This window comes from Cotesia glomerata, linkage group LG3 (assembly GCF_020080835.1).
Source record: "Cotesia glomerata isolate CgM1 linkage group LG3, MPM_Cglom_v2.3, whole genome shotgun sequence".
Classification (NCBI taxonomy): Eukaryota; Metazoa; Arthropoda; class Insecta; order Hymenoptera; family Braconidae; genus Cotesia; species Cotesia glomerata.
In genome coordinates, this window is record NC_058160.1 from 18,298,887 (window position 1) to 18,324,126 (window position 25,240).

Sequence of the window (25,240 nt, forward strand, 5' to 3'; positions counted from 1 at the left end):
ATAGTATATTACATACCTAGGACAGTAAAGTAAGAAATGTCTCACATCACATGTGAAAGTGTGTAACGTCCACGTTTTCCAAAAAAAAATTATAATAAATAAAAATAATTTATTTGTCCCCGGCTCGAAATTTGCTCGCCGGAGTCCAGGGTCATAAACGGGGATTACATTATCAATAACAAAATAATAAACAAAACACTTTATTTTAAATAAATCGAAGAAAAAAAGAAAAACCTCTTTATTGGCCTGATCATGTTAATAAACGATATAAACAATATAAACAAATTAAACAATATAAACAATATATTAGAACACTCTTCTCACACATACTCTCACTCGCCGTGAGCGTCAAAATCGCGAACTAAACTTCAAAAGCTGGTTCCCCGCTTCCCCAGGAGACTAGCCGTCACCCCTGGGCCTAAACCTCTACCCCGAGAGCGAATGGAGAGTGTCCTCTTCGCCCCCACCTACACGGCTTATGATCACCTACCGTACCTCAGCTGAAGGCTTCGGCACGGGGAGAAGCACTTTCATCCGGTCGGTTCATGATACTTACCTGGGCCTTGGTCAGACTCCAGGTAGAGTATCATCCTCTGGAATTACTTGGTGAAGAGTATTCGCCCGAGTAATTCTCCCGAGAAAGAACTGCTTGCTTTATCGAGCCAAATTTTGGCGTTTATCATTTTTTGCCTAACTCTCTTGTAACGAAAAGGAAGAGTCGTTTTAGACACCTGTCCGGTGTTCTCGAACTAGCATTCAAAAATAATTATTTATTATTTTAATCGTAATTTCCTTCATTTTCCATCCATTCGTCTCGCCAAATTCTAAGTTTTTATTTTCGATACTCAAGTCTTTATTATTTTAATCGTAATTTTCTTCATTCTCTATCCATTCATTTCATCAAATTCACAATTCTTTATTATTTTAATCGCAATTTCCTTCATTTTCTATCCATTCGTTGATTTTTCCATACTAAATTGTCCTCGGGACTTATAAAATCTTCGCTTACCTAAATTATTTCTTACAAAATAATAATCGTCATTTCTTTCATTTTATATCCATTCATCACTTTCCCATACTAAATCTTGTTCGGAACTTAGAATAATTTTCCCAGTCTTTTAATTTCTTTTACAATTAATTCGCTCGGCTTCGTAATAATTTCTCACACGCTTATTTTCTTAATTTAATCATACCTTCGGTAACAATAATATAAAATTATTAACTAAATAAATACAATAATTAAATAATAATCGCCGCACTAATAACAATAATTGTTTCTATTAATTTTTAAGTAATTAACAACGAATAAACTAAAATACTCAATTACAAAAAGTAAAATTTGGGTCATACCCCTCTTTCCTCGGAAAGAAAAGTGGTGAACTTGGTTTGCCACTTTTCTTTTGGTCCATTCTTCTCCCTTTCTGAAGTTCAGTCAACATCTTGTTGATCTTTGACATCTCCATGGTGGTGAAAACGACAAAAACGCTATAAATGGCTTTCGCACGCCATGTCATTCAGCTTACAAACAAAAAATAATTTTCTTTTCACGTTTTCAGGTCAATAAACAGGCTCGGTACTAATAAACTATGTAACTAAATAGACTCTCGAATTTAAATTTGGTATCTTTTGAAAATTGGGGTCTTTACTCGGTTTTACGCGGATCTTCTTTCGGTGTCCTCATCGCTGAGTCTGGTTCACAATCGGGACCTCGGATGGATCTTCCTCACGGTTATTCTACGGTGATGCGTCGTGGTTCAAGTTCTGCTCATACTCGGCTTCGGATTCAACTTCAGGTGCCTGCCCACGTAGTGGCACACAGGACTTTTACAGGTGCCTGCCCACATAGTGGCACACAGGACTTTTAGGTGCCTGCCCACATAGTGGCACACAGGACTTTTTCAGGTGCCTGCCCACATAGTGGCACACAGGACTTTTACTGGTGCCTGCCCACATAGTGGCACACAGGACTTTCTCAGGTTCTGATTTCAACGAGTTCCTCAACTTCGTAGCTATTTCAGTGACTGGTAATTCTTGATGACGGTGACTCCTACCTCCAGGGCATGGTCTCATCTTTGAATTGCTCAGAACACTGCGGACACTTAGATTTCGGTACTGGTTTACATCAGAGATTCAAGGTTCTAGTTTCATCCTTCATCCGGTTGAACGACTTCTTTTCGACAACACATTCACATCCCGGCTAATCGCGTTTTGGAACGATTTTTTTTTTGTCTCGTTCCCCAAGTTCCAAAAGATTTACAATAATATGAATTTACGATAAGTCATCTTTAACTACACTACGTGGCCCGTTACCAAAAATTAATCCTGTCCCTGTTCGAGCGCCATCTGTAACGTCCACGTTTTCCAAAAAAAAATTATAAAAATAAAATAATTTATTTGTCCCCGGCTCGAAATTTGCTCGCCGGAGTCCAGGGTCATAAACGGGGATTATATTATCAATAACAAAATAATAAACAAAACACTTTATTTTAAATAAATCGAAGAAAAAAGAAAAACCTCTTTATTGGCCTGATCAAGTTAATAAACGATATAAACAATATAAACAAATTAAACAATATAAACAATATATTAGAACACTCTTCTCACACATACTCTCACTCGCCGTGAGCGTCAAAATCGCGAACTAAACTTCAAAAGCTGGTTCCCCGCTTCCCCAGGAGACTAGCCGTCACCCCTGGGCCTAAACCTCTACCCCGAGAGCGAATGGAGAGTGTCCTCTTCGCCCCCATCTACACGGCTTATGATCACCTACCGTACCTCAGCTGAAGGCTTCGGCACGGGGAGAAGCACTTTCATCCGGTCGGTTCATGATACTTACCTGGGCCTTGGTCAGACTCCAGGTAGAGTATCATCCTCTGGAATTACTTGGTGAAGAGTATTCGCCCGAGTAATTCTCCCGAGAAAGAACTGCTTGCTTTATCGAGCCAAATTTTGGCGTTTATCATTTGTTGCCTAACTCTCTTGTAACGAAAAGGAAGAGTCGTTTTAGACACCTGTCCGGTGTTCTTGAACTAGCATTCAAAAATAATTATTTATTATTTTAATCGTAATTTCCTTCATTTTCCATCCATTCGTCTCGCCAAATTCTAAGTTTTTATTTTCGATACTCAAGTCTTTATTATTTTAATCGTAATTTTCTTCATTCTCTATCCATTCATTTCGTCAAATTCACAATTCTTTATTATTTTAATCGCAATTTCCTTCATTTTCTATCCATTCGTTGATTTTTCCATACTAAATTGTCCTCGGGACTTATAAAATCTTCGCTTACCTAAATTATTTCTTACAAAATAATAATCGTCATTTCTTTCATTTTATATCCATTCATCACTTTCCCATACTAAATCTTGTTCGGAACTTAGAATAATTTTCCCAGTCTTTTAATTTCTTTTACAATTAATTCGCTCGGCTTCGTAATAATTTCTCACACGCTTATTTTCTTAATTTAATCATACCTTCGGTAACAATAATATAAAATTATTAACTAAATAAATACAATAATTAAATAATAATCGCCGCACTAATAACAATAATTGTTTCTATTAATTTTTAAGTAATTAACAACGAATAAACTAAAATACTCAATTACAAAAAGTAAAATTTGGGTCATAAGTGCTTAAAAGTATGCACTGATGGAAAGGATATCTTGATTCAAGAAAATCTATCTTCACTTCAAGAAGTAATAGTATATTACACACCTAGGGAAGTAAAGTAAGAAATGTCTCAGATCACATGTAATTGTCGGCCGAGGCGAAGCCGAGGTTGACAAACATGTGATCTGAGGCTTTCTTATTTACTTCCCGTGGAGTGTATACTATTTTTTTGCTCGACGAAGGCGGAAAGCGGCAACTTTGTTTAGCGCAGCGGGACGAAAGTTGCCACTTTCCGCCCGGAGAGCAAAAAAATAATTTCTTGAATTTAACAATTTAAAACTGAGAAAAAATTCTTGATTGAATAAATATTTACTCTTCATCCAAAATCGAAATATCTTAAGTGAAAAATAAAATTTCCTTACTCCTAGAATTTTCATACAGCAACTAAAAATGTTACTTTTTTGCCCTGATAATGATACTTTTTCGCAACAAGAACTTACTTTTTCACCCCAAGAAAGTTTCCTTGGCTAAAGACCCCACCTCTAAGAGTTGAATCTTTGACGCGTAGTGGAGATACAGGAGTCCTAAGTTAGTCAAAGTGACAAGAATGGAGAAACCGCACTAGCACTAATTGTAGTTAAAAGTAAATCGTTGTATCTACAGCTCTATATGGCTATAGGACTAACATGTGGGACTAACAATCAAAAAGTTCTGGTCTCGAGTGCCGGGTGTGACATATCGGATTTTTTTTTCAATACTAATATTAAGGCTTAAAATTTCTTGTCTCAAGAAAGTTTTTCTTAGCTTAACAAAATTAAATAATCTTAAGTCTAATAAGGTATTTCTAGAGTTAAGAATAAGGCGTTCTTCAGCTGAGATTAAAATTAATTGCAGCAAGAAAATTTTTTTTAGTTTAAGAAATTAACTTTTTTACTTCAATAATTTTTTTCTCTTAATGTAAAAATTTTTTTCTTTAGTCAAGTGCTTATTTTGTTTTTGGTTCAAGAGAAAAGCAAGGAAGAGAGTTTTTTACTTGAATCAAGATACCCTTTCTATCTCTGCGTATTTACATCCACTCTAATGTAGAGGTTATTGAAATACGTTCATACACGTGTATATATGGGGCATTCCACGCCAAATCGACCACTTTTGACCCTGACCCCTTTTGATTTGGCTGAAAGTTTACCATCCTTTTCTACCCTATCAAAAACTTCTCTCATAATTTTTTCAAATTTTTTCACCCAACCAAAAAAAAGTTATGAATTTTAAAAAAAAAACGCTTTTTTATTTTTAAGTTGCCATAACTTTTTCAAAAATTGACTTATAGGGACGTTTTTTTTTTTCAAAATTTTTGTTATTAAATGTTCTTTTTGGGAAAAAATATAAAAAAATTATTCAAACCTATCTTCATCGTTATTTTTTAGATTTTCTGCAAAAGGTGAGTCACATGATCTAACTCGTATCAAGTCTGCTATTGGATCTCTTAATTTAGATGTTAATAATATCCAGAGATGCATAAGAATTGGCAAATTCTCCGATTTGCTTGTGAATTCTCGCCCACTCAAAGTTATCATGTCCTCACAAACAGATGTTGATAAACTGCTCGAGTTGTTCCAGGCTTGCAAGAGAGACAAGGCTCTCCCTCAGGGGCTTGCCAACCTCCAGATCCAAAGGGACTGGACTGTGTTGCAGAGGCAGAAGTTTGCAGACCTGAAAAAGGAATTAAACCATCGCAAGTCTCAGGGAGATGAGAACATCAGGTTGGTCACAAGGAATGGTGTCTCAAAAATAGTGGAGACACGCAGGCGTCTCTAACTATTTATTATCAAAATGCCAGGGGTATAAATACAAAGTTTTTTGCAATTATGGACGCCTTATCACTACGAATTTCGGATGTGATTGATCTTGCGGGAACGTGGCTTACTCGAGATAAATCTTCTTCTGAATTCATGGACTTTCATAACTTTAATGTATTTCGAGCTAATAAACACTGAGAAAAAAAAAAAAAAAAAAACTAAGTCCAAAAGTGGTGGAGCTCTACTAGCAGTCAACACTGACCTCCTTGCAACTCAAGCCATTATTAATCATTTCACTGACAAATATAAGGATGTGGATGCTGCTTGTCTTAACATAACAGTCTATATCCTTCCCGCTTCTCTACCGATTCACGTAATGAAGACCGATTAAGACAAATAAGACAGATTAAGAGAAAGACAGAATTACACCATTATTAAATTCTGTGGTAAAAATTAAGTCTTTTCCTTCGTCGGATGAATCGACATAACATAGTACGGTGGAGAAGTCGAGAAAACGATCGCTAAACCGAGGAAAATAATTAAAATATTTAGATTTTTAACAATGTAAAAACGATACTTTAATAAAATAAATTAATCGTTGCCCTAATACACACTTTACGGTTGTTTTTATCCAATTTTATTCAACTTCTGAGCTTTTAAAAACAATCGAAAAAACCTCAGTGCAAAGTCATAAAAAATAAGCCAAATTTAGAAATTTTTTTATTTTGAATCGATAGAAAAAAATAGAAAGGAAAGTCGGCACAAAATGGTAATAGCGGGGTTAAATACTGTCTTAGTTGAAGTTTTTTTTGAGATAAAAAAATTGAGAATCGAAGTTGTCAGACTTCGAAAAAATGATGTTTTTGTTGAAAAAACTGAAATATTTGATATATCGTGACTTCCGAAAAATTTTTTGTATTTTTTTCTGAAAACTAAATTTAAAAACAAAAATTTAAAAAAAAAGTGCCGAAAGGTCAATTTGTGAAAAAGTTATAGCAATTAAAAAAAAAAAAGAGCGGTTTTTTTCAAAAATTCGTAACTTTTTTTGGGTTGGGTAAAAAAATCTGAAAAAATTCAGAAAAATGTTTTTGGTAGGATAGAAAATGATAAAAAAGTTTTAGCGAAATCGAAGGGGGTTGGGTCAAAACCTCATTGATTTGGCATGGAATGCCCCATATATATATCCATGGATATATCCTAGCATATATTTTTTCGGCGAATTTTCGTATCTCCCAGCATATATTCTAGGATATATTCCCAGTATATATTCTAAGATATATAATTTTTCCGTGGGGGTTTTTCAGAGTAATTTTCGCCACTTTTGAAAACTTTTTTCGCAATAAAAGAATACTTTAAACAATGATATTGTTCCGGTTGAGTTTACATAGAGCGTATTTATATAAAAAAACTATCTACTAAATTTAAAAATGATCGGTTTAAAATGTTTAAGCTAGAATGTACACAAAGAAAAAAGTCGTTTTGAGAAAAACGCGTTTGAAAAACAGTTACTACTTCGTAATTAAATAACAGACGCCCCGACACTCTAATGAGGAATGCTCAATTAATCGTTTATAATAATGAAATGATTTAAAATTATGATTTGAAACCTATTAACCGCCTCATTTAACCTGTTTTCTTATAAATATAAGATAAAATAAATAATATCGTGAGGAAGTTTCACTTCGTACGTGTGTGCACAAATACACATGGACTTTCTTTTTTTTTCATAATGACATAATTATGCTGGCTTATGAATAATCATGTCTCAAAATTGTCCAGTCAACAAAAAGAGTGATTATGCTTGATCAGATAAATGATTATTGATTATGCTTACTCATCCATGACTGTACAAATATACATATATATCTATGACTGAATATTTTAGATAATCTTAAATACGTTTTACGTAAGTTGATAATGAAACTCAAGAATTTTTTTTCCGGATTATAATACATTCATGCTTTTATAACTTCTACTGTCTTTTTGTGAAAATTCGTATTCAAGTAAGTCAAAAGAAACTGTGTGACAATCAAATACATGAGAGTTTATTTTTAAATCAACATCAGCATACGAAAATGGGCGGTTAAGTTTTGTGGAGTCGCTCATGAGTGATTCTTCATACAAATATCCAATCGGTGATGTTGATGGAGAATTTCGTGAATATAAATTAGATTCATTATGCGTATATCTTGGATGTGCAATTATTGAGGAAACTAAAGATCTATTTTTATTGCTGTTCAATCGGTCATCTGATGTAGCTGGAGATCCATTGGAATATTTGAAAATTTCTTGACTTGTATTTAATTCTTTGTCACGTGGTTGTACAGAAAAAGTTTCTTCGCATGTTTTATGCCTATGTGGGCTTTCGTCTCCATAGTGTACATGGACCGCATACGAATCTTCTAGTAAAAATTCATGTTCGTTTTGAATTCTCCAATTATTTGAAGACTTTATACTTTGATCATTCAAATCAAAATTCGGTTCCAATGATTTATTGAATGAATTCGAAATTTTTTCACAGGAAAGTTGAAAAGGAAGAGATTTGGATAATTCGTCATTAAAATACTTATAAGAACTACGCGTGTTGAGAGGAGATGAAGGATCATGAGTTATTTTATATTCATCCGGAATTATATTTTCAGAATCTATAACTGATTCTATTTGATCAGTTTTGGAGGATAATGATTGCTGTATCATTTTAAAGGGTATCGATTTTACAGAAATATGTGACGACATTTCATCTAATTTTTCCAATTCATAATGAATATCACTATCACTCTTTAGAGATAACTCATCTGATTGAGGACGCGTGGATCGAATGTGATATTTTTCCAGTTGATCGATACACTTTGAAAATTTTCTTGAAGTATTTTTGGCTAATTTAAAAAAATCATAAGTCTCTTCATGGTCTAAACTTTTAGGAAATTCATGAAAAAAATCATTTGATGGATAGCTATAAATATCTATAATTCCAACACCATTAGACTTTTTTGTTGAGAACTCTTTGAGAAAGCATGAAGTATTTGACGATTTTTCCACTAAATTATGAGAAAGCTTTGAAAATTCTTCATCCATGTCATGATCAACTAAGTCTTCCTTCGAAGGTGAGTAACGAGCCATCATCATTTTATCTCTATCTTTATTGCAATGAAAAATTCCATCGTCTTTTAATGGAAGATTGAAATACTTAATATAACTTGCATCATATTCAGATTCATTGCCGTCATTAATTTGATTGAAATTATGTAAATGAATTTTTTCGACTTCTTCATTTATATCATGTTCGCTCAACTCTATCTGCTCTAGTATAGGACTAAAAATTTTTGATATTTCTTCATTGATCGGACTTATCGTGATTTCATTTGTGATTTCTTCTAAGTCTGGTAGGCATCTTTTGGCTTGACAAGTAAGAATCTTATGAAGAATGGCTGAATTTTCTTGCATTATTTTGAAAGCTTTATCACAGCTACTTCTGCGTCCATTAACATTTTTTTTACGAGGTTTAACTTTAGTCCAAACACCTAGTTTGCAGTCTACTTCACTATTTTTTTCGCCGTTTTCTTTATCCTTCGTGTACTCTGTTAATATACTAACATTTGTTGGATTTTTATCAATGTTTAAATCGCCGAACAATTCTTCAGAATTACCAGTAGGAAGATTCAGATTTGAAATTTCATTTTTATAGCTGAGATACTGATTTTCTGAACCATTGCGAGAATTTTGATGAAGGCGATCAAAGTTTTTTATATCACTTTGCTCAGTTGAAATGTTTTCAGTAGTACAGATATATGTTAGTTTTGATGATTGAGTTTCTTTGTGATTCAAGTTTTTAAAAATACTATCTACTATATTTTTACCTTTCAATAAATCTTGAGTAGAAGTATGTAGTTTTAATTCACAGGGTTTTTTGTTAAAATTAGAAAAGTTTTGTTTAGATTGATCTGATTTCCATGAGTCAGATGATAAATAGTCATTCTTATCGGAGTTTAATCTATTTAAATCAGTTAAATAACAGTCAAATTTCTTCGGGGATGCAACGATTCTATTTTTAAACATACGGTTTGTAAGGCCTTCAAAATTCGAATCATTTTTGTTTGAATTTGCTGCACACGAATCTTTATTTTTTAATTTTTCATTGCATGATTTTATTTTAAAATTTGTAAATTCTGATTCCAAATTTACTCCCTCAATTTCATTAGTATTTTCTGAATAAAAACTATTAACATGTAAGTTGACTATAGGCCTCATATCGATAGATGCGGAAAATGGAAAAATCTTATTTTCATGACATTGATCGAACTTATTCAGTTCAGTAAAACTTTCAGGTAATTTTGCAGGTGAAACATTATTTAAATGATTGCTTTTTTTTTCGTATTCAACAATGTGATTCGATGGAGGAGATTTCTCATCTAAGTCTAAAATAGGAAAAAAAGGTGAACTAGTTGGAACTACATTAGGTGAAGTGTTAGCTAAATTTTTTTGTAGCTTACAATCAATAGAATCCTCAAAAGCATTAGTCACTACGGGCGATCGAAGCCTTAAATCGAACAATTTTTCAGCATAATTAACTTTTATCGGAACGTCCAAAGAGTCACTTTCAATTCTTACTTCAATAGGATTAAGGTTAAGTACTTTTTTAGAAGAATCCGAGGCAACTGGACTTGATAAAGTATATTTATTAAATTTCAGTGCTGAAATATTTTCGTAAGATTTTGAATCGACATTAGACTTTAAATATTCATCGTCTAAATCTGTAAAAGTGAATTGGGCACTTTCATTCAAGAAATGATAATCAGTGTGCTGAAAGATTTTCCCACTTTCAGCTTGAAAATTTTGTATTCGATGAAATATACTTGAGTCAGATTTTTTCATGTCATCGGGTTTCAAAAATTTTGTATCAATTGTATTACGATTGTGATTAGCATCGTTGTTTAAATCTAACAAATTGTTAGATATTATTTTAAGCTCCGATTGTTCATGTTCTAATGTATTTTTCCCCTTTAAGATTATATTTATTTTTTGACTAGCATCAGTCATTTCACTAGTTGATAATTTTAAGTCATTGACCATATCTATTTTATTTACAATATTTGATGACGTTAATGCTTCATTATTTATACTAGAGTCATTTACTGTTTCTTCAACATCATTTGATTTCACGATTAAGTGATAATCAGTAAGTACATTTCTGAACTTCTTATCGGGTGATAAAATAACACTTTCAGACAAACGACTACTATTTATTGCATTACTATTAGGAGGAATTAACAAGCTATCAACTTGTGTATCATCATTTATAAATATATCATCGAACAAATTCTTATAGGTATTGTCATCATTTTCACATATTACAGTATCAGTAATGATGCTGTCATAATGATTGATAATTTTATTTGAATGTGGAAAAAGAGAATTTAATTCCAAGTTATCTGTCATAGAATTTACAGAACACGATTTCAAATGGCTCGTAAAATCTTTATCCACTAACTTCAAAACTTCGCTGTTACCATTTTCTTTCGTCGGTGAGATACTTCTACTAGTTAACGTATTAGAACCAGTCAAATCATTACTTGCAGAAATTAACCGAATCTCATCCGTTATTTGACTGACAGATGAAAAATATTCATTCTTCATTGATTGCTCTTTTTCATTATTAATTTGTGTATCGATTGATGAGTCATCCTTGAAATTTGATTCTATTTCACTTAAAGGATTTTGTATTGAAACCTTATTCAATTGTAATTCATTACGAGTATCGAATATTATATTGTTATCTGTTATGGAAGATTGATCTTCACTATCACTAAAATGTTCAGGTTCATCACAAAGTTCGGTTGATGAACTATCGCTGTCAGCATTTTGTTTCCGTTCAATTGAAAGAGAAACTAAATTATTCTCCAATGATTTTATACATTCTGATTCACTATCGTCAGCATCTGTAAAAAAAAAAAAAATACAATCAAATAAACTGTGTGAAAAAGCAAGAAATAATAATAAAATCAAAGTAAACAGTTATCAAAAATCGAAATGCTTGTAAATTATTGTCATGTTATAATAGTATATTACACTACAAAGACAGAAAGTATGAAATCCCTGCACTGCAGTTCAGGGCTTTCGAACTTTCTGTCCATGTGATGTATATTATTTCTCTTTATGCCCGGCTGAAATTACGGAAAAAATTGCACTAAAAGAAATTGATGCCTGCCTCGAAATTTGCGGCACAAACGAAGTGAGTGCTGCTGGTCGGGGGGGGGGGGGCATCAATTCATCAAAAAAGTAAATATGATAATTGAAATTAAATAGCTTTATCAAAAATCCCTATCCCTACTTCCCTACTAATATTATAAATGTGAATGTAAGTTTGTTTGTTACGCTTTCACGTCAAAACTACTAAATCTATCGGGATGGGATTGCGACCATACGACGCGGAATTTTCCGTAGATAGTTATAGGCTACTTTTTTTTTGGATTTTATCAACTCTTTCTCTTTTCTTTACGATTTACTTTTATAAACATTTTTCCCGTTAATAACAACAAAAGACAGGCATTTTCTTTCAATTCCTTTGTTTTTTTTTATCGACATGGACGTAAAGGGATTATATTAAATCTTTTCCTTACATTCAGCTAAAGACCCACTCACACACTCCTGCGCCTCCAAATTGGCCGGGTGCGGAGTATATGGTGGGGAGAGCTGGCGCTGACTACCACTTTTACGTGTAAATCTTATGGGAAGAGCATGATTTAACGCTAATGGCGACCACTGGAACTAAATTACTCCGTTTGATTTAACACAGGAAAAGCATGAAAAATGAGGGCAGCATCATCGTGCACCTGGCCAATACACCCTCCTACGCATCCACCTACAAGATCCGATTAAAGGATATTTCCATCTATATAGTCACTGATCACAAAATCTCGGGAACCATAGTCATTAAAAACTTGAAATTTGGTAGGAATATTACTTTTGTCATGTAGAGGTCAGCTAAGAACGGATTTTACGAAATTCCTCAATCCTCAAAGGGGATTACGGGGGCGTTTATAATGAAAAATTCCAGTTTTTAAACTATAGCTCCTATAGGGTCCGAAATTGGTAAGAATCTTCGATATGTGATGTATAAATGATCTAAAAGCATTTTTAACAACCCACCTCCAAAAAGGATGGCAAAGGTGGATGTTAACAATTAAAATTTTTATTTATTTCCAAACTATAGCTCCTACAGAATCCAAATTTAGTAGGTGTCTTCAATGTGTGATGCAGAAATGATCTAAGAGCAGATTTTACGACAACCTACTTCTAAAAAGTTTTGCGGGATAGTTGTTATAATGTTAAATTTCAATTTCCAAACTGCAACTTCTACTGACTCCAAATTTGGTAGTAATTTTCGTGTATGATGTCAAATTCAGCTAACAATGGATTTTATCAAATTCCAACCCCAAAAGGGATTGCAGAGGCATTAACAATGAAAAAGTGTCATTTCCAAACATTAGTTTCTATAGACTCGAAGTTTTGTAGGAATCTTCTATTTATGATGTAGAAATCATCTTGAATAAGATCTTACGAAATTCCTCCCCTATATAGAAGTGCTGGGGTGTTAATTGTAAACAAAATTCATATTCTTCAAATACGGTTCCTACAGATATATAATTTGATAGAATCTCAAGAGAAATAGGAAATTCCAGGGATGGCCTCCAGGGTCAACTGATTTAAATATTTTTCCTTTTTAATAATTAGATATCGGCTAAAAATTAATTTCGCGATAATTGACTTCATCTGCAAGTTGTGTCAGAGTGGTGAGTAGAATCTAAAAAAATTTTTTGGTTTTTAAGCTAAGACTTCTTGAAACATGACATTCAGGACATGCCTATTAAACTAGTTGAATATTGAAGCTTCAATAACATTTACTAAAAATTTTCTTACAACAATCGTCTGTTTGGCAGCGGGAAAAAAGTCTTTATAAGGTTTCTGTTGTAAATGTTACAATACCGCCGCTAGTTACACGCCGAGCTTTATTTATTTTTCTATGAACTTATGAGCTTTTCAGATTTTAAAAAAAGGCACGCCATATTGAAAAAAAATAAAAACCAATTTTTATGCTAATATTTACTTTATTTATGTATTTTATTTTTAAATCTTGACTTTTCTCTCTTATAGATATCTTTTCTTTTCGTATAAGATACTCAATTCTGAATTACAAGATAAATCTTAATATATTAATAAATATCAACTAAAATATTATGAACAATGCACACTTATAACATATGAAACAGATTTTAGTTAGTTAATTAAAAATATATAACAACAAATATTTGAAAGGTATATTTGAAAAAAATTTATAATCACATTTCATCAGTCTTCCTCACTATCATCTTCAATCACAGATGAAACATTTTCTGTATCAAATAATTTGCTGAGTATTTCAGCAGGCCTCAGAATCTTTGTCAAATATCTTCCGTGTGACAAATAATAAACAATAGCAGCAACGTGAGAGCAACATCCAATTGTTCTAAGACCATTTGCACACTCACAACTATGCCTCAATATGCTTTTGGGACCAATAGCGTTTTTTTTATACTCAATAAAACATCTATAAACCTTTTTATTGATATGACGGGATTCAACTTGAGCTTTGAGTATGTTTGACTGATCTTTAACGTATTGAATAGTAAGATTGCCTGTTTCATCAAGCATTTCTGCTAAATACGACACATTCTGCTTCAATTGGTAGGAACCAGTGAAAAAGATTCGCAGATCCTTTTCTGTCATTTCTGGAAAGTCTTCTAAAACTTCAGATAAAATCGTTTGAAATGGCAATTTTTTACGTTGCCAGCTATTTTGTTGAACTTCATTAGCTAAGGTAAAGGGGCCCATTATGAGACAATGTCCACATTTATGATACACTACCGTAATATACGATAAATAAAAAAAAAAGACCAAGTAAACTTTAAAATGAAAATTATAACAAATCCATTTATAACAACGTTTTCAAGGTGATTCATTTCTTTTGTGATTTGTTTATTAAATATTTAAAAAAAAAAATTTATAATTGCTAGGTTCATAATCTGGGCTTAAATTTACATGAGAACGGAGTGAAGTACTGATGACGGACCAATTTTTTGTCCTGGTGATAATTATTATTGTTTTGACTTTTATAAACATGTTATATATTAATCAACAGCTAATGAGTAGTTAATTTAGTAAACATAATCATTTTTATGTTATTTTTAAGAAAAGTATTTTATTTTTGAGTGTCTCACAATACGTACAATTATTTTCTTGCATGTACGCTTTTATGAGACACTTTGTCAGCTGTATCGCGCAATACGGACATATGTTTACATGCGTGGTCCCAGTCCTATGAGACAGTGAATGTTTACAGTTATAATAATTAATAATAATAAATAATTTATATAAATACAGTGTGTACTTAAACGTTGATATTTTATTAATTTTAATAACTTCAAATTGTTATTATTACGTAAGTATATCACATATATTATAGTAAACGAATGATTCTAACCTACAACAATGACAGCATGTTGACATGTTGATATTGCAATACTTACTCTTCAATTATTCAATGCAAATTTTGTTATTCACAAATATAATATTTACAACATTCATATAAATATTAATTTTAATTTATTTATTTTATATTGCAGATTACAAAAAAAATTATTAACAAATCGATTAAAAACATGTCCAGAAAGTCAGTTAAGAGGTCATCAGTTAAAACGCATGTGTTAATTTCTGATAATATTTGTGTGAAGCCGCAGAAAAAAAGTCGAAGAATAAATTACAGCCAAGACAATATCGAAAAAGCTTTAAAAACTATGAAAGATACGGGAATTTCGTTGAGGAAAGCTGCTTCTATGTTTGGTATTCCCGTAGCGACTTTAGGCAGAAAAAAAAATGTTGACCCAGAAAAAATTAAATCAAAAACCGGCCCTGGAACAGTTTTTTCGAAGGATGAAGAAGATGGTATTGTTCAGTGGATATTGCATCGAGCTGAGATCGGAGCACCCGTGACAAAGAATAAACTATTAGATAGTGTAAAGAAATATGTTATCAGTATTGATAAGAAGAAATTTAGGAAACGACACCCGAAACTCTCAATCAGAAAACCGCAGCACTTGAGTACAAGCAGAGCGGCAGTTACTCAAGAAGATCTGCAAGATTGGTTTGAAAACAATAATAAATACTTAGAGAAAAAAAAACTATTACACATCCCTTCGACTAGAATTTTCAATTGTGATGAAAGCAGTATCCAATTGTGTCCTGACGCTGAAAGCGTGCTTGCTGCGAAGGGTACTCGTGCGGTCTACAAAGTTGTTGATGGTGGTAAAGAAGCCTTAACGGTATTGTTTATGTATAGAGCCGATGGTCTTCGTGCTCCTCCGATGCTTTTATATTTATACAAGAAAACTATACCAAAGAAAATTGTTGAAAATACTCCGAGAGGCTGGGGGATTGGTATGTCAGATAATGGTTGGATGACAACTGAAACTTTCTTTGAATACATCACCAATGTGTTTTATCCTTGGCTCGTCAAAGAAAATACAGTATTTCCAGTTATCGTTTATATGGACAACCACTCGTCACATTTAAATTTGCCATTGGTGAATTTTTGTCGAGAAAAAGAGATTGAGTTGATTATGTTACCACCAAATTCCACACACATCATGCAGCCTCTTGATATATCATTCTTTCACCCTTTCAAAGAAACATGGAGAAAGTGTGTTCCAAAATGGAAAAGTCAACAGGGCGTTACACAAGTAACAAAAGAAAATTTTCCTGTTGTTCTTCAGTATGCATTAGATAACATGCCTAATGCTGAAAAGACAGTTCAAAGTGGTTTTAGAGGATCTGGGCTCTATCCATTTAATCCCAAAGCTGTTGACTACGATATTTTAAATAAGGGGAAAAAATCTAAACGAGCCCTCGAGAGTAACAGTGCCAAGATATCCAATGAGGTTACGGAAGAACAAAAATTTCTACACTCGGTCGAAGAAAATTTACCTCCAGATACACTCTCTGATTTTAAAACAGCAGCAAGCATTGGATCATGGACCGGTGAAGTTGAAAAGAAAGCCTTATTCGATTACTGGTTCAATATTTATAAAAAATCGGCGGGTATTTACAACAAATAATTACATTAATTTATTTTACAATCATTAATTATATACTTACAAATTTTTTTACTTAATCTACAATCAATTTTTTCAAATTTTATATTTACAATTTTTTTTTACAATTTGTTTTTAAATTTTATATTTACAATTTTTTATATTTGAAACCGACTTTAAGCTACTGTAAATTTAATCTATTATAGGATATTACTAACATTAAGAGTGATTACTTTTTTTTTGTAGAATATCCGATTGAATAACTTGATTTAATTTCTTTTTATTATACACATATCCATTATTTTAATAATAGGTGAAACTCCAAAACAGAATTCAGTAATCAGAACGAATGAAGCTTTAAATAACCCTAGTATTCTAAACATTGCAAAAAATACGCTGCCTGTTATCAATCAGCAAGACTCAGATGAAAGTATTAATCAAGAGATTAATCTCTTAATGAACAATACACACACAAATGAGAAAAAAAAATTCAACAGATCTTGAGCCCTGCGCTAAAATAATAAATCATAATGAAAATTTGCAACCTCTTATTATTTTTGACAAAGATTTTGACATGAATTGCAATGAAGATAATTGCATGTATGAAGTAGTATATGATTTGCCGGTAGTTCAAATGGATAGTGAAGAATCATTAAATGATAATGAGACGCCAGAGTCTGTTGGCACTTGTCAACAAAATGTTACGGATTTAATGGTTTCTTCTGATACCCAGAATTTCCAAGAAGGTATGTACATTTCACGCATTTCAATTTCAGTTTGATTAATAAAAAGTACGAATTTTTAGGACTAGAAAATGACCAGGAGAATGTGTTGCAAGTAATTGGTGGACGAAGCTCCAGTGAAAAGAGAACTTCACCAAAAGTTGTTAAAAAAGGTAGTTTAAAAATCTTTTTAACTGTTATTTATAATTAAAAAGCAGATTTATCGAATTTTTTAAATCTTTTATTGCAGATACTTCATCTAAATCACCATTTAAAGAAATTTTCACGTTGCCTATTCAATATTTACCTAAAAAAAAAAGAAGCCGAATTGAAAAGTCTGGTAAATCTAAATTACCTTCTGTTGGGACGTCTGATGAATGGTTAAATCATCAATTAGAAAAAAAAAGTACAAAAAAGATGCAGGATGAGAAGAAACAGAAAAGAAAGGGATTACTGGATGAAAAGAAAAAATTACAGGAACAAGTAAAGGAAATTCAGAAAAGATTGAAACAGGAAAAATGAATCGCTTAATATTTCGTGTTGTATTTATTGGTTTTCTCTATAAAAAAATTTTAATCCGATGTAAAGAAGTATTTTAATTACTAATTTTATAAAAAAAATGATCTCAAACTAATAAAAATTTAATATTAACATAGCTTTGCTTATCTTTCACCTGTCTCATAAATAGGGACCTCTATCATGAGACACCAGGGCCATACGTCTATAAACTGTCTCATAAAAGGGGCCATGCCGGTTACTGGCAAAAATAGCATATTTTAATTACTTTTCTACTTAAAATTTAGTTAAAACGTAACATACCAGTCTAATTTTCATATAACTATTGTATAATACCATTCAAATGGTATTTTTTTCTCAAATACATTTTCAAAGTAAGGAAATGTTCAACCTACCTTGAAATATGTCTTATAATGGGGCCCTTTACCTTAACGTATTTTCTACACTATTTTATGATTTCATTGTTTCGACGACTTCATCCAAAATCTCTGAGTCGGAAGTAAGACGCTTACTGTACATATTATGTAAAAATGAAGCAATTTTAAAAAAACTTCCAATTCTTGGAAGCATTTTGTTGTCAATTCTTTGATCGAGTAAATGATATTTTTGTTTTAACATCCCATGAGTTGCCTCTACGGACCAACGAATTTTAGTTACATATCTTGAAGCATTAGACTCAGCTGTTGTTAATTGATTTCGTTCTCCCTTAAGTGCTGGCATTAATACTTTATAATTTTTACTTTCTAAGTATTCTTTAACATCGCGAAATCCACGATCAACCACAAATGCATCACCAGGTTCTAATAATTGACATATACCATCAGGATTATCTATATAATGTCCCGAATTATAGTAGCGTCATTTTGGTTAGCATAATACGGTCCCAGCATATCAACTATGTATCCATCAGTTGTGCAAATTATAAATGGCTTATACAGTGGTACTTTCTTTTGACCAGAATACGACTTTCTCTGATACTCATTATTAGAACTTTTCTCATGGCGAGCATAGGTCCCATCAAAAATCAAAATGAGTTTGTCATTTAAATCGTCATGAAGTTTTTTAGCAACTGCAGATGTATGATTTTTAATAAGATCATTTCTGGATACTGCATTTAAGCCAAAGCGCGAAGGTAAAACGTCTTTTTCAAAAGATTGGATGATTTGCTCACAATACTTTGATACTAACTGCTCTTTATTACTCTCCAAAATTGTGGATATTAACTTATTTGAAGTACCTGAGCGAAGCTTGACTAAAAACACTATTAGTGCTTGAGTTACACTTCGAGCGTCAGTATTTCTCATTGACACTAACCAATTCCGCAACTCAATCACATTTTCCCATTTTAAACCAGTTAAAACACGAAGTTTCTCATCTGACACACGATAATCATCCATTTTATCTAGCAATGTTGAATCACATTCAACGGAAAAATTTTCCATCATGTTACTTAATTCTACTGATGAAATTCTCGTTCAGTTAGAATAAACTCTTATTAGATCTAGAACTTCATCATAGAACCGTTTATTTATCAAATGACTCCGACAGTATCGATTTCCATCTGGTATGAAAACTCGTCGTTTGATAAATGACTGCATTCAGGCTTTTTGAGGAATAACGGTTAAATCGATAGTATTATTGCACAGACAACAGTATCTATGGGTTGCAATAGTTTTTTTAATTGAAACCTCAGTATACTCTGTACCGTCATCGGTAGAAGTGATGTTAGCTCTGAAAGAAGGATCATCTGAACTTGACTAAGACAATGTCATTTGTGACAAACTAGACTCCGTTCGTTCTAATAGTTCACTAACGATAGATTCAGATTCATCTTGAGAGCCATTTGCACCTGGATCAACTGTTCTTTTTTTATACAACTCCAAGCGACATTTGCCACAAACAATATCACCAGTGAAAAAGTCAATATCAAAGGCTGTAGAAAATTCATCAATGTCTTGTTCTGTTAACAGGGTTTTAGGAGTTCCAGATACTTTCTTTACTAATTTTGAGCAAATGCAACACTTATCATTGACGGTTTTATTTAAAGACATTTTATTAGATTAATAAATAAAATATAAACACACTATCTCTCTTAGCATAAGCAATACTTGTGTTAGCTGTTGCGTATGCGGCCAAACACGCAAGTGGGCGCGTCAGTCACGTGGTTTTTTTTTTGACGTCAGAGGACTGAATCGATAATGTACCATATGCAACGAGTAATAGCGGCAATTTAAAAAATATTCTCAATATTATTATAATATAAATCATGATTGAATACATAAATGATTGAATATTTATGCGATTAAATGATATAACGTTTGACGTAGGCAAAACAAATTTATTATTGTTATCAATAGAGAAATGAATATTTTAAATAACATAAAAAAACATATGTGCGAGAAAAATCAAGATTTAAAAATAAAATACATAAATAAAGTAAATATTAGCATAAAAAATGGTTTTTATTTTTTTTCAATATGGCGTACCTTTTTTTAAAATCTGAAAAGCTCATAAGTTCATAGAAAAATAAATGAAGAATTCGAAAAAAATGGTTTCATAATTGTGCCAGAATCGTATCATAGTTAAAAATCGAAATTAAAACAAAAGTACCATTTTTTTCTAGGTTTTTATCAACCGATATAGCTCTTAATTTTTTTCCTAGAAGCTACCATCAGTCCCCAAAACATATCTAAAATTCAAATCAATCGATTGGTGCGTTCCTGAGAATATTCATTTTGTCTGATTTTTACACATTTTGCTTTTTCTCAAATACCAAATGGATTAGAGATCTGAAACTTTCAGGATCTTATTATCAACAGACTTGATAGAGTCTGGTGCCAAGTTCTGTTCTTAAGTCAGACTACCGAGTGTGTATATACCGTAAGCAGAACGGTTTTTTGAGGTTACAAATTTTTTTTCAAATTTATTTTGATTTTTTTTTTATATGATATTTTATAATAGTAGTTCATGCTTTTTATTACGCGTATTACTTGATTATTATCAATTATTTTTATAATTTCTATTTAAAATTATTAAAAATAATCAGCACAAATTATAGCGACCCAGATTTTTAGATTTTAACTTTTTTCTTATGTAAAAAAATTTGGAAAACGATTGACCCTAACGGCCATCCCGGCAACTTCCCGCTAATTCCATACTTAAGCGCTTAAAATTGCACTTATTACTTTTTGCGCTTTTCGAGCTCATAAATATAATTTTCGTGTCATTTTGAGCTATCCAAGCTCATTCAAAAAATTATTATCGTTAAGACGTGAGTAAAGAAAAAAAAAAACAGGGTGAAAACAATAACTTCCTAATTTTTGAAAATCTTCGATTTTGTTAGCGGGAAGTTAAAAATGTCGCAGTGATTTTAAAAAAACACTTGTTTTCAAATCTTTTATTGACGATATCTTTTGAACTAATTAACCGATTTCTACGTTTTTGGCGGCAATCGACGCGGTTTTTTAAGCTCTATAAATTATACTATGTCTTCAAAAATGAACCGAGAAGTAATGACGAAGTAATGTGACAAAAACACTTTTATAGGTTTAATTTCGTTCACGCTATCTCTCGAACAATTCCAACGATTCTGATAAGGTTGACGCCGGTCGGCGTGGTTTTCAAGCTTAAAGGCGGATTAGTTTTGAAGTTGATCGATAGAGCCGTTTAAAAGATATTCCAAAAAAACTACTTTCAAAAATGATTTTTTTCTTATTTTTTTTAAGATTTTTCAAGATTTCTTAAAATCTATCGGTCCGAATCGGTTCAAATTCTCAGGAAATCTAAGTTCAGCGTAGCCCTTTCGAATGGCACCAACCGCGATGAAATCGGTTCAACCGTTCAAAAGTTATAAGCGAGTCACATAGTCACACACACACACACACACACACACACACACACACACACACACACACACACACACACACACACACACATACATACATACAGACATAGTGACAACATCGCGGGGGTAGTCAGGGAAGCTTCCTGTGACCTTCAAACGTCGAGATCTGATGAAAACTCGATTTTTGCCAAACGGGGTAAAAACAATAACTTCCCGATTTTTGAAAATCTGAGATTTTTAGCGGGAAGTTAAAAAGCGGACGGCCAGAGACTAAATAATATAAGGATGCATGCTAATCTTATAATAGATGGGAAACTACAGTGAAAAAAAGATATTTTACAGCTTGCAATTACACATGCCAGGCGGCGCAAGAATAACTTTTACATGAACTATAACTTAAAGGGGATAGTTTGCCACCGAAAATGTATTAAATTACAATTGTAAATTTTTATTATAATTACAAAAAATACTGAAGTCCGAACTAAAACAGTTTCACTGTAAAAAAATCGCGCCAAGTCCACGTTCATAAGACTATTAAGAAAAAAAAAATTTATTTCTTTACAAAAAGATATAAAATAAAAAATTAAAAAATCCAAGTAACCGATATGGTTGTATATGATTTTCGGAAATTAAAAAAAATTTTGTTGTAAATTTAAAAATTAAAAGAAACAATTTTGGAACGTACTTGGTGTGTGTCATTGTGTACTTCAATTTTTTTTTAAAGTCCTAGTAGATAGATTTTAGGAATTTCATAAAAAGTGAAATATTTCGTAACCACGCACACTAAATACGTTCCAAAATTGTTTTTCTCGCATATTCTATAAACTCACATTAAGATGATCCTTCACAGCATTATTTATATTTATAAAAATGCTGACCGTAAGATGGACGGTGTGGCTTAATGTATATAGAATAAGCGAAAGGAAATTTAGTATAGACTGGATAGCTAAAATGGTAGAGTAGCCGACATGTCTTCGGAAGGTTCTTGGTTCGAATCCCGTTCCGAGCTATCTAATAATTTTTTCTCGCATATTCTATAAACTCACATTAAGATGATCCTCTCCACATTCCTTTCTCAATCCTTTCCTACCAATATCCTGTTACGTGAATGTGGAACGCTTCACGTAATAATCACCGTAACTCCTATTCTTTCCCGCTTCACAGCATTATTTATATTTATATTTATAAATATATAAATTTTACAATTATAAATATATAAATAGATAAATATACATAAATTCAAAATTGTTAAGCATTGATATTTTCGAGAACCAAATTTATGATCACTTAATTAATCTGGATCTCTAGTACCTTATCTTATTAATCTTATTAATCTTCTTATCTATAAATCATTTATTAGTTGTACTTCTTGCATACTTGTGATCTTATTTAGTAGCTCTCAGTTAAATCTAAGACAAATCTGTGTTATAATTTATAAAATATAAAATATAAGAAATATAAATGTACTATCAATCTAGTTGTCACGGGGCTCCTTCATTACCCGTTGAAGTTCCTCGCCCTAGCCGCGGTTAGTTATCGACAGATCACGGGCGCTGTGGTCTAGGATGCTCGCGCAGTTAGAAATAAATTAACATAAGTTCCGGGGCCTAGAGAGTAAGCGTTCCGAGAGTGGGGATAATTCCACACGGAGGTAGAGTGAAGTTGCCGCACCGAAAGAAGGCATTGTGAAGCCGGAGCCCAACAAAGCTGCCTCGTAATTCAACAGTATAAGGTAATTATCTTTGTTCCTTCGAACCTTTTGTGGAACGAAGCAATTATTCATCATCAATAATTTATATATATTTTGCTAGGCATTTAGCCGGCTTAATTAAACTAAACAATTACTCTAACAGTACTGTGGTTATAGATTATTAAATATCGCCAAATAATTCCCGAGAAGCAGCGCAAACACAAATTGATTAGCCCGCGAGCAGAGGAGATTGTTATAGCAGACGCACCGGGACTTAAGTACGTGCTAAAAGAAAAACTCCAAGAGTCCTCTGTTGAAAAGCTCCAATAGGATCCCATCAAAAGCGACAAAAGCCACTTAGAAACCAATAAAATTTATAGGTTTCTAAGTGGCTTTTGTCGCTTTTGATGGGATCCTATTGGAAATTTTTAACAGGTTCGCCAGGAAATTATAACAATCACAGGTACTGATAATTAACCTCTATATAAACTTTTGCATTGCTCGAGGAAATTCTAGGCACCGGCCAGGTTCCTTCTTCCAATCATTAAATTTATTAATTAATGATTGAATTTATTTAATATCTAAATTTATAAAATCGAGGTTAAGAATAATTTAATTAAAATTAAGATAAATTCTCTAAAATAAAATAATTTAAAATTAAAATCAAAGGAGGTTAAAATTATAAAATAATTTAAGTTAAAATTAAAATAAAATTTATAAAATTAAAATAAAGTTTATAAAATTGAAATTAGTTTAAAATCAAATTAATGGTTGAAATCAAAAGTAAAATCCGCTAAATAAATTTTAATAGTACATTAAGATACGAGTGGCTTAAATGAGCGATTATGACACGGCGTGAAGTTAGCGCACGAGCGAAGCGAGTGCGCTAACATGCCGTGAATGATCGCTCATTTAAGCCACGAGTATCTTACACTATTTTGTAGCACCAGTGTCCTAAATTCGTCTTCAGTTATATTAAAATTTAAATATAAAAATTAATTAAGGAAAAGCAAAAATAGTATGTCATGCATAGCAAAACCGCAAGCATTCCAAATAAATAAAATTTAGAATGCTAAAATAAATAATTGCTTAAAAATAGTCTAATAGTATAATCTAATTGTAGTAATCGACAACGTCGCACGAGTTGCACATACTATTTTTTATTACAAATGCGGCGATATATGTGAGCCCAAAATCAGGGTCTAGGGGCAGAGCCCCGGTGGGGTTTAGGGGCGAAGTCCCGGCGGAGCCCCCCCCCCAGCCCCAAAAAACAAATGAAAAATTAAAAAAAAAAGAAACAAATATATATCAAATAATAAATCCAAAGTGATTAATATTAATTAACAAAAAATAAATTCACACATTGAAACAATCAATACATAAAATTAAATAACATTAAATTTAGCTGTCACTTTATGACTTTTTAATTTTCTTAAAAATGTTAATTTCCACTTTCTATTTATTATTAAAATCATAAAATGTAAAATCTTAACGAATATTTATCTTTCTTCTGATTGAACTTCAATGGTGAAATGGCAGTTTTGGAATACCATACATTGAGACTCTTTAAATTTTTTCACGCACAAACCTAAGTCTTGATCATAAAATACTGTAGAACAGATAAATGAATGAGGAGTTTCACAATCGTCGAGCTGAGAAGTTGAATTTTTCTTTCTTGCAACAGTATTTTCTTGCAAAGTAGATTAAAATTTTTTTTGATGGCGTAATGTATCAACTTTAACTTCATTTGATGCTGATGAACAAGGTTGGTCAAAGTTTGATGAAACATTATCTTTGGGTTTCGACATTGAGACTGCTGTTTTAATTAATTTTTCATTTAATACTCGTAAAACATTTAAAATTTTTGTTAAATATTTTTTTGTCGAAACATCTGAATCGGTTGATTTATTCAAAACGGTAATGTTTGTAATTACAGGA

At 32.1% G+C, this 25,240-nt stretch overlaps 1 protein-coding gene and 1 long non-coding RNA gene across 2 annotated transcripts in view; one reads left to right on the top strand and one right to left on the bottom strand.

Annotated features, from left to right (window-relative positions):
• The first annotated feature begins 93 nt into the window (after positions 1-93).
• Positions 94-23,389, top strand: LOC123261146. The gene is made up of 3 exons (XR_006508621.1): positions 94-115; positions 3,735-3,738; positions 23,091-23,389. It is a non-coding gene; the product is annotated as an uncharacterized LOC123261146 (long non-coding RNA).
• LOC123261143 overlaps positions 6,745-25,240 on the bottom strand; it is a 193,078-nt gene continuing 174,582 nt past the window's right edge. Inside the window, exon 5 of the mRNA XM_044722658.1 lies at positions 6,745-11,343. Within this exon, the coding sequence (XP_044578593.1) occupies positions 7,352-11,343 (3,992 nt within the window). The 3' untranslated portion in view covers positions 6,745-7,351. The remainder of the gene's footprint in view (positions 11,344-25,240) is intronic.